Source organism: Aythya ferina, assembly GCF_964211825.1.
Source record: "Aythya ferina genome assembly, chromosome: 4".
In the NCBI taxonomy this organism is placed as follows: Eukaryota; Metazoa; Chordata; class Aves; order Anseriformes; family Anatidae; genus Aythya; species Aythya ferina.
The window spans coordinates 74,621,185-74,633,770 of NC_140300.1; the positions used below are offsets into that span (position 1 = coordinate 74,621,185).

The 12,586-nt window shown below is 43.2% G+C and overlaps 1 protein-coding gene across 2 annotated transcripts in view; it reads right to left on the bottom strand.

The window, feature by feature from the left end:
- The window catches only part of ARSJ (arylsulfatase family member J), a 39,835-nt gene extending 27,923 nt beyond the window's left edge, over positions 1-11,912 (bottom strand). The window contains exons 1-2 of one of the 2 annotated variants that reach the window (XM_084517712.1): positions 11,838-11,912; positions 10,831-11,216 (exon numbers count right to left, since the gene is read on the bottom strand). In XM_084517712.1, the coding sequence (XP_084373838.1) occupies positions 10,831-11,207 (377 nt within the window). In that variant the 5' untranslated portion in view covers positions 11,208-11,216; positions 11,838-11,912. Of the gene's footprint in view, positions 1-10,830; positions 11,499-11,837 lie in introns of those variants that run through there. The other variant, XM_084517711.1, reaches the window with a different exon arrangement.
- Positions 11,913-12,586: the final 674 nt, after the last annotated feature.

Sequence of the window (12,586 nt, forward strand, 5' to 3'; positions counted from 1 at the left end):
CCAAGATGGCCAAATAGTCACAAGTTTATCACAGAGGCCCGTTCTTTTTCATCTCAAACAAGGCCTTGTATGTTCTGCAATGTAAAAGGGCCACAACTGTTCAGTTGCAAAATTAAGAACGAACAAAATGTTCCCTTCGTGTTCCCTTTGAAATGCATTCCATATTGTAACAGCAACAACGGGGTTAAGAAGAAAGATGACAGAAATAAATCTCACAAATCGTGAAGCAGCTCCAATGAAGCATATACCTGACACATGCAAGCCTCTGGGTTTTGTAATGTATATACTTCCTGCATAGGTCTGTTAAAAGTACGGGCAACTGTTCAGACTTTCAGACATAATGCTAAATTTAGTGCTATTATATTCTTACCAGTATGCTGTGTTCTTAAACAAAACTTTAACAGGGCTGTGATAGTGCTGATTCAGGACAGAGAGGGCTCAGGCTGGTTATGAGAGCCACAGACCAAACATTCCAGACAATTTTTTTTTTTCACCAGGAGCACTTAAAGGTAGAAGTAACACTGAAGTAGGTCCTTTTTCTTTCTCTCCCTCCACACTACCCCCAGGGGATGTTTGCTGTGGTACATCAGAGCCACAAAATCCTTTAGATTCGAAGTAACTTGTGGAGGTCATTTGCTCCACCCAAACTTTAGTATGAAACATTCACTATTTTTAAATATTAGAAGAAGTATTATTTTCAATATTTGTATGTTTGAAAACGAAAAATTTCTATTTTCCACTAAACAGCATGAAAACTGCCCACATGCCATCACGCTGTGCCATAATGCAACTCATGCTTGAGGAACAGAACCTGATGGCATTAATTAATCACATTTTGAAGTATCTTACCATCTTCATCTCTGTACAAAATGATAATCCAAAGATGCAAAGCATACAAAAGAAGCTGGAAACTCATAACCTAACAAGATGCATTGCAAAGACTGTCTTTCACATAGTGCCATAAGTAAACTGAGGCAGAAGGGAGTTCGGCTCTGATTCTCTGGTATCTGCGGAGGTTTGTGACTTTAAACAAGTCAAGATTTGTGGGACCTTCTTTTGTACTGCTTTTAATGTCTTTCAAAGCTTCCAAATATTGGAACGAACACTTCTATATTTACCTTGTAAACCTTAACAACCAAATACATTTCTCTTTCTTACTATATGCCTTTTAAACCAGGTACTGCGTTGCTTTTTCCTCCACTACATGGGGTGGGAATGCACTTTTGGTGCCTCAGATGACAACTGTGATGAACTCTGATCACTTTTTCCCATTTCCCCCTCCTCTGCAGGCGAGGATCCCCCAGGCCACACTTGCTGGTGCCATCAGCTCAGCAGCCTCCCCCCTTCCTTTGACACCCCTATGCAGGTGTGAGATGCACTTGATCTGAGGATCATGAGCAACCACCACAAATTTCACATGCCACAACAATGAGAATGATGCCATGCACGGAAGGAAGTCTTATTTAATCAGGTGTTCAAGTGTAAGAAAAATTAGACATAGGTTTGGCTACAGCACACTGTTGATACTAATAACGTCTACGTTCATGCTTATTATCTAATATAGTCTCTTCATGTATGCATTTGGGAACACAATCTCATATTAAAAAGCATTTAATTATGCCAGATTTGTTTACTAACTCTAGCAGTGCTTTTTTCACACACCCCCCAAAACCTAGTGCTTGATAGCGTGGTGACAACAGCCTGAATCAATGCGCAGGTGATAGCTGACACAGTTCACTAACGTGTTACAAGCGCAGTTGAACTAGAATCATGAAACATATTTCACTTCTTTCCTATTACGCACCAGCAGGTACAATAAAGTTCCCTATTTAAAACTTTTCTACTTCATCACAGACCACAAAAAGTCAAAAGCCATTTTAGTCAAACCTCAATGGTTAAAATATCTTCTATATTAATATCTCAACTTTGTTAACCATTAGCGTTATCTTGATTTCTTTCTTAACTGTTCAAATTGCATTTCAGTCTACCAATTTAGATTTACAGAGACAAGCTGAGGTCACCAAATAGATCTTCTGGGTTTCCAGTATGAAAACTAATGAATTAGGTAGCCATTATAAAAAGACTACTGACAGAGAAAACAAACACATCCCACACAGGATCTCCTACAGACACAGTGTTTATCTTGTACTATTTATATTAACCTAATAATGTAAGGTTGGTCAAATAACCTCATTCATTCTTAAACATGCATTCTAAAACTAAGCAAACTCACCCCATGGCAGAAAACCTGACTGTGGAGCAATACAAATTGAGGCAAAAACTACAGGGGAGCATTGGCAAGTCTCACAGAATTACAATGAGGGGTTAATGAGAAGTGCTACCTACCCACACCACAAGAAACTGTACTAGTCTGGAGTAAAAGATGAAAAAAGCCGTGTGATGTATCATGCAATTACGAGCCAATTGCTTGGGTCAAGCTGTATCCACTATGAAACACCACATTTTAGCTTCTTCTGGAAATTACCTGATTCTACAACAAATTATAAACTTCTCATACAAAAATGAATTCACACCAATTGCTACAGCACATGAAAAAAAAAATCAACTCCCCAAGGTATGAACTAGATTACTATATTAATTTGTCAAATGGAAAAAAAAAAAGAACTCAAAAGGTAACCACAAGTTCCATAAATCTGATGGCTTAGTTTTCAACTACTCATCTTTCTTGACATGTGGTAACACAAAACAAATGTTTATATTTTTCATTGATCGCATTTCTGTATGTATTTTATGTGCTTGTGCACATATTAATGAAATATTACTCTAAGGATATGAGATATTGCTACAAGAATGTGCTCGGTTTTATGAGGACTGCTTTGCTAGACATATCATGAGAACAAAAATTAGAGGCACATTTGAAACAGAGTCAAAAATGATCAAACAGTTTATAAGATTAAATATCTCCACTACCTTAAAACAATATTGTTTTAATGTGTTCAGAGGCCCTGATACAACAAACGAAATAGAAAATTGATTAAAATCCAGAAGTGCAGAAAAACTAAAAAACAGAGCTAAGATACACACAATTACAAAAGCAACCCTCTGGGTCTGACATTACCACTAGGAAGGTGTCACAAAGTCTAAAAGTAGGCAGATATTTCTCTTCTTTAGCTCATAAATCTGACAAAGCTTTCTATCAAACAGAAAGCATTTTAATTAAAAATTGGAATTTAATTTGTTGAAATTTTCAGTCCCACCTGGTAGTGGTAATCTTGGAAATATTATTTGGGTATTACGATGAAGTCTAAACCTTTAACACAAAAGTAAACCCATTTTTTTATGACGCAGCTTTATTCCAAGAAATCCAGCTCAGTTTCCCATATTGATTTATTTAACCGGTCTCATAAAGGAAATGTAACATTCAGAAGTGAGAGCTGATATAACAGCAGTCCACCACTGACATTCAATCAACTTATTATTAATGGCAACAATATGCACCATCAATTACAAAACAAACTATCAGGAACAATGCTGAATGAGCAAAAATCCCTAATTATTGTAAGCCTAAATTTTCCTTTAACTATCTCCCTTTTCCAGTAAAAAAAAAAAAAAAAAAAAGGTTAAAACTTCAATTCAACCTCCTCAGAGTTCTGTTAACTGACAATCAAAGGTTTTGTAGATTTATTTCCAACTATGTTTCTTTAACTTGCTGCACTATGCATATATTGGACAATGAAAAACGTTGCTCTATTGCCATTATCTAGTTAATGATGCATGTCAGATAATGAACGCTACGTTTATCTTATACACAGCGGAACAAAACTAGCAAGCATTACTCTGAAAAGAAATGTAAGAGATGTTGCCAGAAAGTGATGCAAGGTGAAGTTACCACAACCTGTACTAAACTTTGTTACTCCCTCCATGTTTTTTGTTTTTTTTTTTTTTTTATCTTTACTGTTTGTAAGCAGTTTCCTTTCCAACTCTTTCCTCCAACTGTTCCTTTTTATAGTACATTAGTAATTAAACTGATATGAACGAGCTTATAGTTTAACTTACAGTTTCAGACTACAGAGCATTTCACAAACTGGATCTAATTTTCTGCAGAAATATCTCAGGAGAGCACAGAGGCAGAATGAAACAAGAAAAGGAAGTCCTCACATTTAATTATTTATTCAGTCTCTGTGTATGCTGCATATATATGGACAATGTCATCCTAAGCACAAGATGTAAAACAAGAACATGGAAAAAGATACCTCAACATCTTTGGCAGCAGTCCCACAAATGGTCCTATAAGAAGTTAACAGAAATAAATAACTGCATACCGAGAGAGTTATGAAGGTCTAGGGGGAAAAAGTCTTGAATTTTTTTTGGAGGAAAAGAGAATAGGGAAAAAAGGAATTTCTGGGAGAAAAATGAACCAAAACTTTCACAAAGACTACTTTCTCTTTGAACAGACACTGAAATAATTTGTAGTGTAAATGCTTAAAAGTATTTTATGAACACTTTCCTTCAGAAGGCCTTCTGCAGTTAATATGTTCTTCAAAGGAGCCACAGAAGAATATGAGCTGGAAGAGAAGCCTTCCAGTTCAACCCTTTCCTCAAGACAAATACAACTACATTATGTCATTCCTGACATATTTGTCTTGTCTGTTCTTAATGACTGCCAATGAAGAAACTCAGCAATTTCCCAAAGCAAGCTATTCAGGGTTTCACGATAATTACCATTTGAAAGTTTCCCTTATTATCTAACCTGAAATTTTGTTCTTCCTCAGGAAAGCCCCTTATTTCTTTTACCATCCACCATGACACTGAAAACACATTATCTCCTTTCTCTTTGCCTTCAAGTCTTGATCTTAAATCACTGAAGACTTATCCCATCCCTTCTCATTCTTCCCTTCTTTAGACTAAACAACTCCACTTCTGATCTCTTCTCCACAGTTATCTTTTTGATGTATCTGATCACACGTCCATGGCCTCGATCCAACTACACACGCTGCTCTAGGAGAGCAATGCCCAAGTTTGGGCACGAGCTATGGAGCAGAAGGGCTGCTTCACAGATCCACCAGACTCCCCTGTTTATACAAACTGATATGATGCCTGCCTTTTTTGTAACCGCACAGCATTTCTGACTTCATATTCATTGCATAATTCCCCATAATCCCAACCACTCTTCTAAAGTACCGCTATCAGCACAGTTGTTGACCATCCTCTGCTTTTGAAGTTATTACTCCTGCTCCAACACAGCATCTTACATTTATCACTCCTGAATTTAATTCCACTTTTTTTTTTTTTCAGATTATTTCTCTCATTTGTCAAGATGATTTTCAGTATTATTGCAGTCTCTTAATGTTGGCATTTCCTTCTTAGCCACGTATTTAATCAGCACATTTTATTTTATCATCTAGATTTCTAATGAAAACACTAATCATAATTAAACTGAGGACCAAAGACTGCCAAATCTCCTTACTTCAGAGAAGACTCAGTATCAGGCCGTCTCTTGATGCTTAGGACTGGTCCTAAGGACTGCAATCCTTCATACCTTGTTAGCTACAAACATAATGGAGTGCTACTCCCAGTATTTTTTCCTCTAGAACAAAAAACTTCTTCTGAATGTGCTTATAACATCAGATTTCTCTCTGCACAACCAGACTGTCAGCTAAATGCATGTGTTGGGAGGTGGAGGGAAGGTGGCCTGCAAGAACCCTTCTTCCCCACCACAAGAGGCCTTGGCCTTCTCTGGAGGAGAGGTGGTGGACCACCAGAGGGACCAGCCTCCCCAGTGGGCTGCTGCCAGGCTCTCCCTCGTAAACACAGGAGGTAGAAACCACCAGGAACTCTGTGGTGGGACCACGCCACCGTGCCACGGCCATGGGCCCAAGGATGAAAGTACCTGGTCCTTCCTCTGCTTGACAAGTCAGCAATGCCCTGCTGGTTTAGGGTTTACCCCGCCAAAGGGGTCAGAACGCAGGTCTCTGAGACCTTCCATTTCACCCCAGAGCACAGAAGAGAACTTCCCAGTCACCCTTCATTGTACGGGATCCTTCTCAGAGCAACCAAACAGCTGAGAAGACCCCTGTGCACCCAGGAGGCAAGGGAAGAGAAGGCTTACCAGAAGCTGAACCTTCAGGACACAGTATTTCTGTCTGCTGCAAGACAGCTGTACTGCTTTTGAGTCAAAATGTTTTAAACTTTCCTCTATTCTATTTCTATTTGTCAAAATAACTCTTAGTTTGCAGAGACATCGTCTTTTTCAATGGTGAACTACGTATAGCTACACAGGCATGCCTACAAGAGTATGCACACTAACAAACTATATATAAATGTGTAATATTTATATAGTTCTCTAACTCACATAAAATTATTGCAATCTATTTGTGTTGGCTTTGGATGTGCAAATTCTCAATATTTCACTTTATCCCGAGGGGAAAAAGGATTTATTTCTCCAGGCCTTCCACAGATCTCAACATCTTCCATCCCCACATTCCATCCATCCTGCCGAGCTCATTCTTGAAACCAGCGTAGGGCTTCCATGATTCATAAATACTCATGGAAGGGAGTAAAAGGGAGTTAAGATTCCTTAGTGATCTGTAACCCTGGCTGTGCATCAGTTTCTAACAACACTCTTGGGTATCTCAGGAGCCTTCCTTTGGCCCAAAAGGATTCCAGTGCATACAATGGTCCTAAGATTACAAGCCTGATGGTCACCAGAAAACCAGGAACCTGGAAGACAAAGTAGTTGTCTGCTGCCTACATAATGCTAAAAAAAAATAACGTATGGCATATTATGACTAGATTCCTTCTTTTCTCATGTCTTGTTTTTCAAATTCCTTTGCTAAATTAAGTATCATTCCATGCATACAACTACATTGTATAATACCCTCCATAGAACTGGGTCAGCTACCTCAACAGATGTTCACCTAAGCTTATGGTCTTTTTGTCTCACCTACTCAAAAGAGAACTTCTCCTTTTGGTTATAATCTTTCAACATTTCTTTAAAAGTTCTGGGAAACTGTCCATACTGACTATGTTTTCATAATCTTTCATTTAAAAAGGAGATGACTGTTCGTGATAATATAACTTAACAAATTATCTAAATGAGCAATACCACATCTGATCGCAAGAGATTGATCTTATGCTTTCTATCCCATCTCAGTCAGCTCCCTGTCACACATGCATACAAAAAACTTCACTCATGATCTTAAATTTTCTTTCTATGTTATATAATCCTTTAGTGCTCAATAAATCAAGATCATCTTAAACTCTACGGCTAAACACAGACTACAGCAGTGAAAAGTCTCCAAGGCCATTAAGCACAGAGACACAGCAGCTAACTCAAGATGTGCTTCACCAGCAGCCTGCTGGGCACAGACCAAATATCCTTGTGCATGCTTGCACCTTTTTCCTCCCATCCAACTGTGGCCACTTGTGAACTAGAACTGAGCTTGGTAGACTCGAAGTCTGAGTCATTACCTTTTGTGTTCTTCTATGTAAATTCCAATAAATAATGTTAATGGACATGCATTTCTTCTTCATTTCTTTTGAAAGACAAGGATGAGTTAAAAAAAAAGTCTTTTAGTTTAGCTGTCTTCTGTATCTGACTCCTGTCCCTGTGGATCATATTGACACTCCATCAGAGCTGATGTATGCACACACACACAGATTTCTTCACGCCTAACTCAGCGCACTCAGTGCAACTCAGCACTTGTTTAAAGCTAGGCATCCTGAGAGATCCTGCTGGAATCACTGTCTCTACTGAGCCATGTCTATTACTTCTGAGGAGGAAATGAAAAAGAACAATGTATCATGTAACTGAACTGGTCTGGAGGACTTACGTTCGCTCACAGCCTTGAGAGGAAAACACAGCCAGCCTTGCCTTCGGTTTATCAGCTGGTCAGTAACCTCTGGAGCATTCGCAGCCCACTGCCCTGCGCACACCAGCACCGAGCGACAACAGCGAGAAGTGCTCAGGACACGCTGGCCACCAAATTCTCGAGCCAGCAGCAGGGCTCAGGGACAAGGAGCGGCACACGCTGGAGCAGCCTCTCGCCCAGGTCATGCTGCAGCTGCTGAGCAAGGGCTGAGCTGCTTCCCGAGAGCCTCCCTCCCTCACCTCCCTGCCTTGGCCCCAGCGCAGCCTGCTGGGAGCGCACATCACACGTGGCACTCGGCCCGCTGGCTCGTGCCTTTCTGCTCTGCTCCCAAGACACGGCTCAGCTGCAACCCCCGCCTCACGCCCCTACATACGGCCCAAAATAAAAAGCTGTGCGAGTTAGTCCTGCTGATAGCCTAAAAGCTTTGGATGGGGGTGGTGGGAAGCAAGACATTAAAGTAGGCCAAGGCCTCAAGCCCTGCATGTGAGGAAACAGAGAGAAGCAGAAATGGGCAGCAAGACAGACTCTCAAGCTGCGGTGCTGTGCTGTGGCACGAAAGGAAAAAATAAAGAGCTAACTCTGCTTCTTTAACCTTCTTCCCATGCTCGCTCACTAGCTTAGGAAAGCTACCAGAAGAAGGGTCTCTTTACTAGCAAAAGCCTTAGAGGGACTGCTGGAGACCTACTAAGAATTTGGAGCACTCAAGTCTCTTTGCCTGAAGCCTAACTTCCACTTGGCAAGGTGCGTCAGTGCTCCCCAATGGCTCCGGTTTACACAAGTCCCTCTGTTTTTTACAGATCAGTCGGGTAACGTTTGGAACACGCCAGGCACGGTATGTGTATTGGGAGGCCTGCAGCATCCAGGTGGGCCTCCAGTGGACTTCAGCCTTGAACTAACACATTCTGGAATTTAAGAAATAACACCACTTCTCCTGGATTACAAATTTCTGGGTCCTGGCATTTTAATTAAGGTACCTCTACTAAGAAAGCATTCAGAGTTGCTATCGCCAGCATTTATCTTCAGCAAGAAGAGATAACAGCATCCTCCTGGACCTGCCTTGTTACTGCTCTGCCCAAACCTATTAACCCCTCACCATTTCCTCCCTTATTTCTCAGTCGTGCAAGGCTGTCCTTTCTCTCTGCTGCTCCTTTTTCCCCAAAGTAGAACAAGATGAAAAAAAATGTTCTCAGGGTTTCAGATCAGCAGACTAAGAAAATAAAAATGAAGTATAAGCAAATTTCTTTTTTCCTATAAAAGGTTCCAAAACCAAAGCAGGCAGATTTTCAGAATTATTTCCGCCTGACGAGCTGATGAAAAGAGACGGGTTCCTACCGACTGTTAACATATATTTACACACTAAATTCTATTTAATGAAGGATTAAAATAATTATACTGAATTACTGTTATTCCATACTCTGCTTTTATTCTGTGTATCCCTTAGACAACCTCTGCAGCCTCTAAGAGCCAACACAGTACCCTGGCTGCCCTGGAACCCGATCGTCCCATTCCTCCGACCGCCGAGTGAGTCACTGCTGTGCAGCATGACATTCCCTTCCTAACGCACTGGTTCCCAAACCGCGGTCCTCAGAAAACTGGCTGACTACATGCTGCTGGCGCTGGTCCTCGCTCCCAACTGCTGCATGGCTTTAAAGACAACCAAGATGCATTAAACAGTATCCTGACATTAATTTCCCCCGTAAGATGTTATTTTAGTTGCTGCAGGGTAAGTATGTTCTTGTGAATGAGCAAATAGGTGTCTCAGAACAATGTCTCTTCTAAGGTACGGTCCACGTAATGGTGGTAAAAAAAAAACAAGCATGGGAAGTCTTTCTCTAGATAACGTGTCAGCCCTCAGTGCAAATCTCCCTGGTTCAGCAAGTCTGGGAACTAGACCGAGACCAGGAATTATCTCCAACTCTACCATATGGAGATGCAAGACACCAGGCCAGTTGCTTGTTTTATTTAAACATGTGTTTCTTTTACCAGCAGTATTAACATTGCTTTGTTCCTGTTTATATTTAAAGAAATGAGAAAATAAACTAAATAACTTTTTTCCTCTCATTTTGTTTTTGTTCTTTTAAGAGTTCCCTGTTCCTGTCAAAGTGAGTTAAGCTAAACAGAAACAAGGCATTCTTCTTCCAGAGCAAACGTGTCCACATTTGGAGTTATTTGGGAACCATTCCTACAGCTCAAACGCATGTTATTGTCCCCCCTCCTTAATTCTGATTAACGTCCACATGTAAAAAGTCCCTTAGGTTAGGTAACAACTGGTTGTCTGCTTAACAGACCACAGTAACACACAATTTACCTGAGAAAGCAAACCACACAATACCCACCCGCTGCCTTTACCACTTTGGTGAGGCATCTAATTCAGTGGCTTAAGAGAAAAGTTTCTAATTGTCTGCAGAGCAGCAACCGCATCATGACAAGAGTGATAGGGCAGCTCAGAGGATCCCAAGGAAGAATTTGGATTCCTTGCCCTCATCCACACCTGAGGGGATGAGGAACCGTGCCATGAATTCAATAAAGCCCCCAGAGGGAACTTGTGTTAAGGCAAGGTTCAGCATGCCCAGTGACCCAGCATGCAGGCTGCGATGTGCAGGAGAAAGCATAACGCCTTCCCTAACACGGACCCCTCCTGTAAGTCACGCTGCAATCACACAGAAAAGCCCAAGATGATCGCTTCCCGGTAAGAGCAACATTACTTGACCACGAGCACGTATGTTAGCAATGCAGTAAATGTAAATGTCCTGTAACACTCTGCAGGGGTAGCTCACAGCGCTGAACTCTTATTGGCTCTCAGAGTGCCAGTTTCTATTTCGCTACTTCAAACACATCAGAAAGTCCGCTTTGCTGGAGGTTTTTAAGTGAATCGGGAAGGCACCTTTCTGCCCACGGGGTAGAGCAGAGGAGTACCTGACCGGGTGCGACCCCAGCGCTCTGCTCACGAGGGTCGGCAGCTGAGCCGGTGAGCTGAACGACGAAGTAGTAAACTTACTTTCCAGTGATAAATTGGCTTCTGGACGGTGTGCACATAGGCTGAACATAATAGTTCTCCAGCTTAACCCCTTCGGCAGCTAGCTTGTCCAGAGTGGGCGTCCTGATCTCGGATCCGTGGTACCCTACGTCTCTGAAGCCCTGATCGTCAGCCAGGATGAAGACGATGTGGGGCTGCGAGCTGGGGGCTCCGGCCCCCGGCTCCTCTCCCGGCCGGCTCCCCGCCGCCTCCGTCCCTCCGGGGCCGAGTCCGAGGCTGTCCCAGGCCAGGTAGCCGTAGGTGAGCAGGCTGAGCACCGACAGCCCGGCCAGCACCCCCACGGCCAGCATCTTCCCCCTGCACAGCCGCCCGGCACCGCCGCGCCCACCGCGGGCCATTCACCTTGGCTGAAGCAAGAGCGAGGGACGGAAGCGAAAAATAATAATAATAATTAAAAAAAAAAAAAAAAAAAAAAGGAAAAAAAAAAAAAGAAAAGAAAACCCAGCAGCCTCTCTCCGAGGCGGGGCAGCGGAGGGGAGCCGGGCTCAGCGCGGCCGTCGCCAACTTCGCCAAGTGCGGCCGCCCTGCCCGCTGCCGGCGGCGGCCGGGTGGGCAGGGCCGCGCCGGGGGTCACAGCACCCTCGGCCCGCCTCCGGCCCCGTCCCGGTGCCCATGTCGGGCCGAGCCGAGCCGGGCCGGGCCGGGCCGGGCCCCGCGGCCTCCCGGCGCCCTCCGCCCGCCCCCTCCGGCGCTGCCGGGCCGCTCCCTCCCCTGCCCGCCTCTCCCCTGGTCCCCCCCGCAAACCCCATCGCCTGCCCGGCCTTCCCCCGGCCGGCCCCCTCGGCGGCTTCGTCCTGCCTCCCCTCCTCCCTTCTCCCCTCTCCCCGCCGCCGCCATCGCCCCCCAGCCCCCTGCTGCTTCCCAAAGCTGCCGCTTTGCCCCCCACCCCCAAAGGAAAAAAATAAAATAAAAAAATTGTTTAAAGCGTTTCTGCAGTCGCCACAAACATCTGGAAGGTATGAAGGTACCGGGTTTGTTTTCAGCCGCAAACCGGTCCCAAATCCCAAGCCCTCCAGTTCTGGTAAGGCTGTGGCAAATGCGAGGAATGTGCCTTCTCAAAGTCCTATCTTTTCTTTTTTTTTTTTTTTTTTTTAATTTGGGTTGAAGTATGAATGTGCTGCAGTTGCAAAATACAACTTCACCCTAGTCCCGAAAGACACTGAAGCAAGCAGAAACTACATTCATGCATGATTACGCTAAACTGAAGTAAATGTGCAGGTCTGACCTGTCTAACATGAGTCATCGTGACAGGAACAACTTTTACTCAAACTGGATTTTATGAAGCTTTAACTCTTTAGCAGCCGCTTAGACCAAAGCCCGTCACTGCCACACCTGAGGAGCTCTGGCTCGTCCCCGCTGGCACACAAGCTGGCTGCTCTTCCTCCCAGAGAAACGCTTCCACCTTTCATTTCTCAAAACCGACAGATTCTGGCAGGGAAAGTTTGGTATGCCCTTAAAAGTTTACTGCTTCCCGCAGCTCAAAGCAATGTCTCCTCAAACAGTCCTGCAGAGCGAAGGAGCATCCCAAAACTCATATTTTGGAATATGAGTGCAGTGCTTACTTGGGCAACAGCTGAAATAGCTTCTCAAATGAAGAATACCTAAATCAGCATTACCATATCCTAAGGGGCAGCATGACATTGTAATGAGGTGTCGAACGTTGATGTATATTCTTTAATTACCTTTAATAACATCGTCTAATGCAAGTGTCTGGATT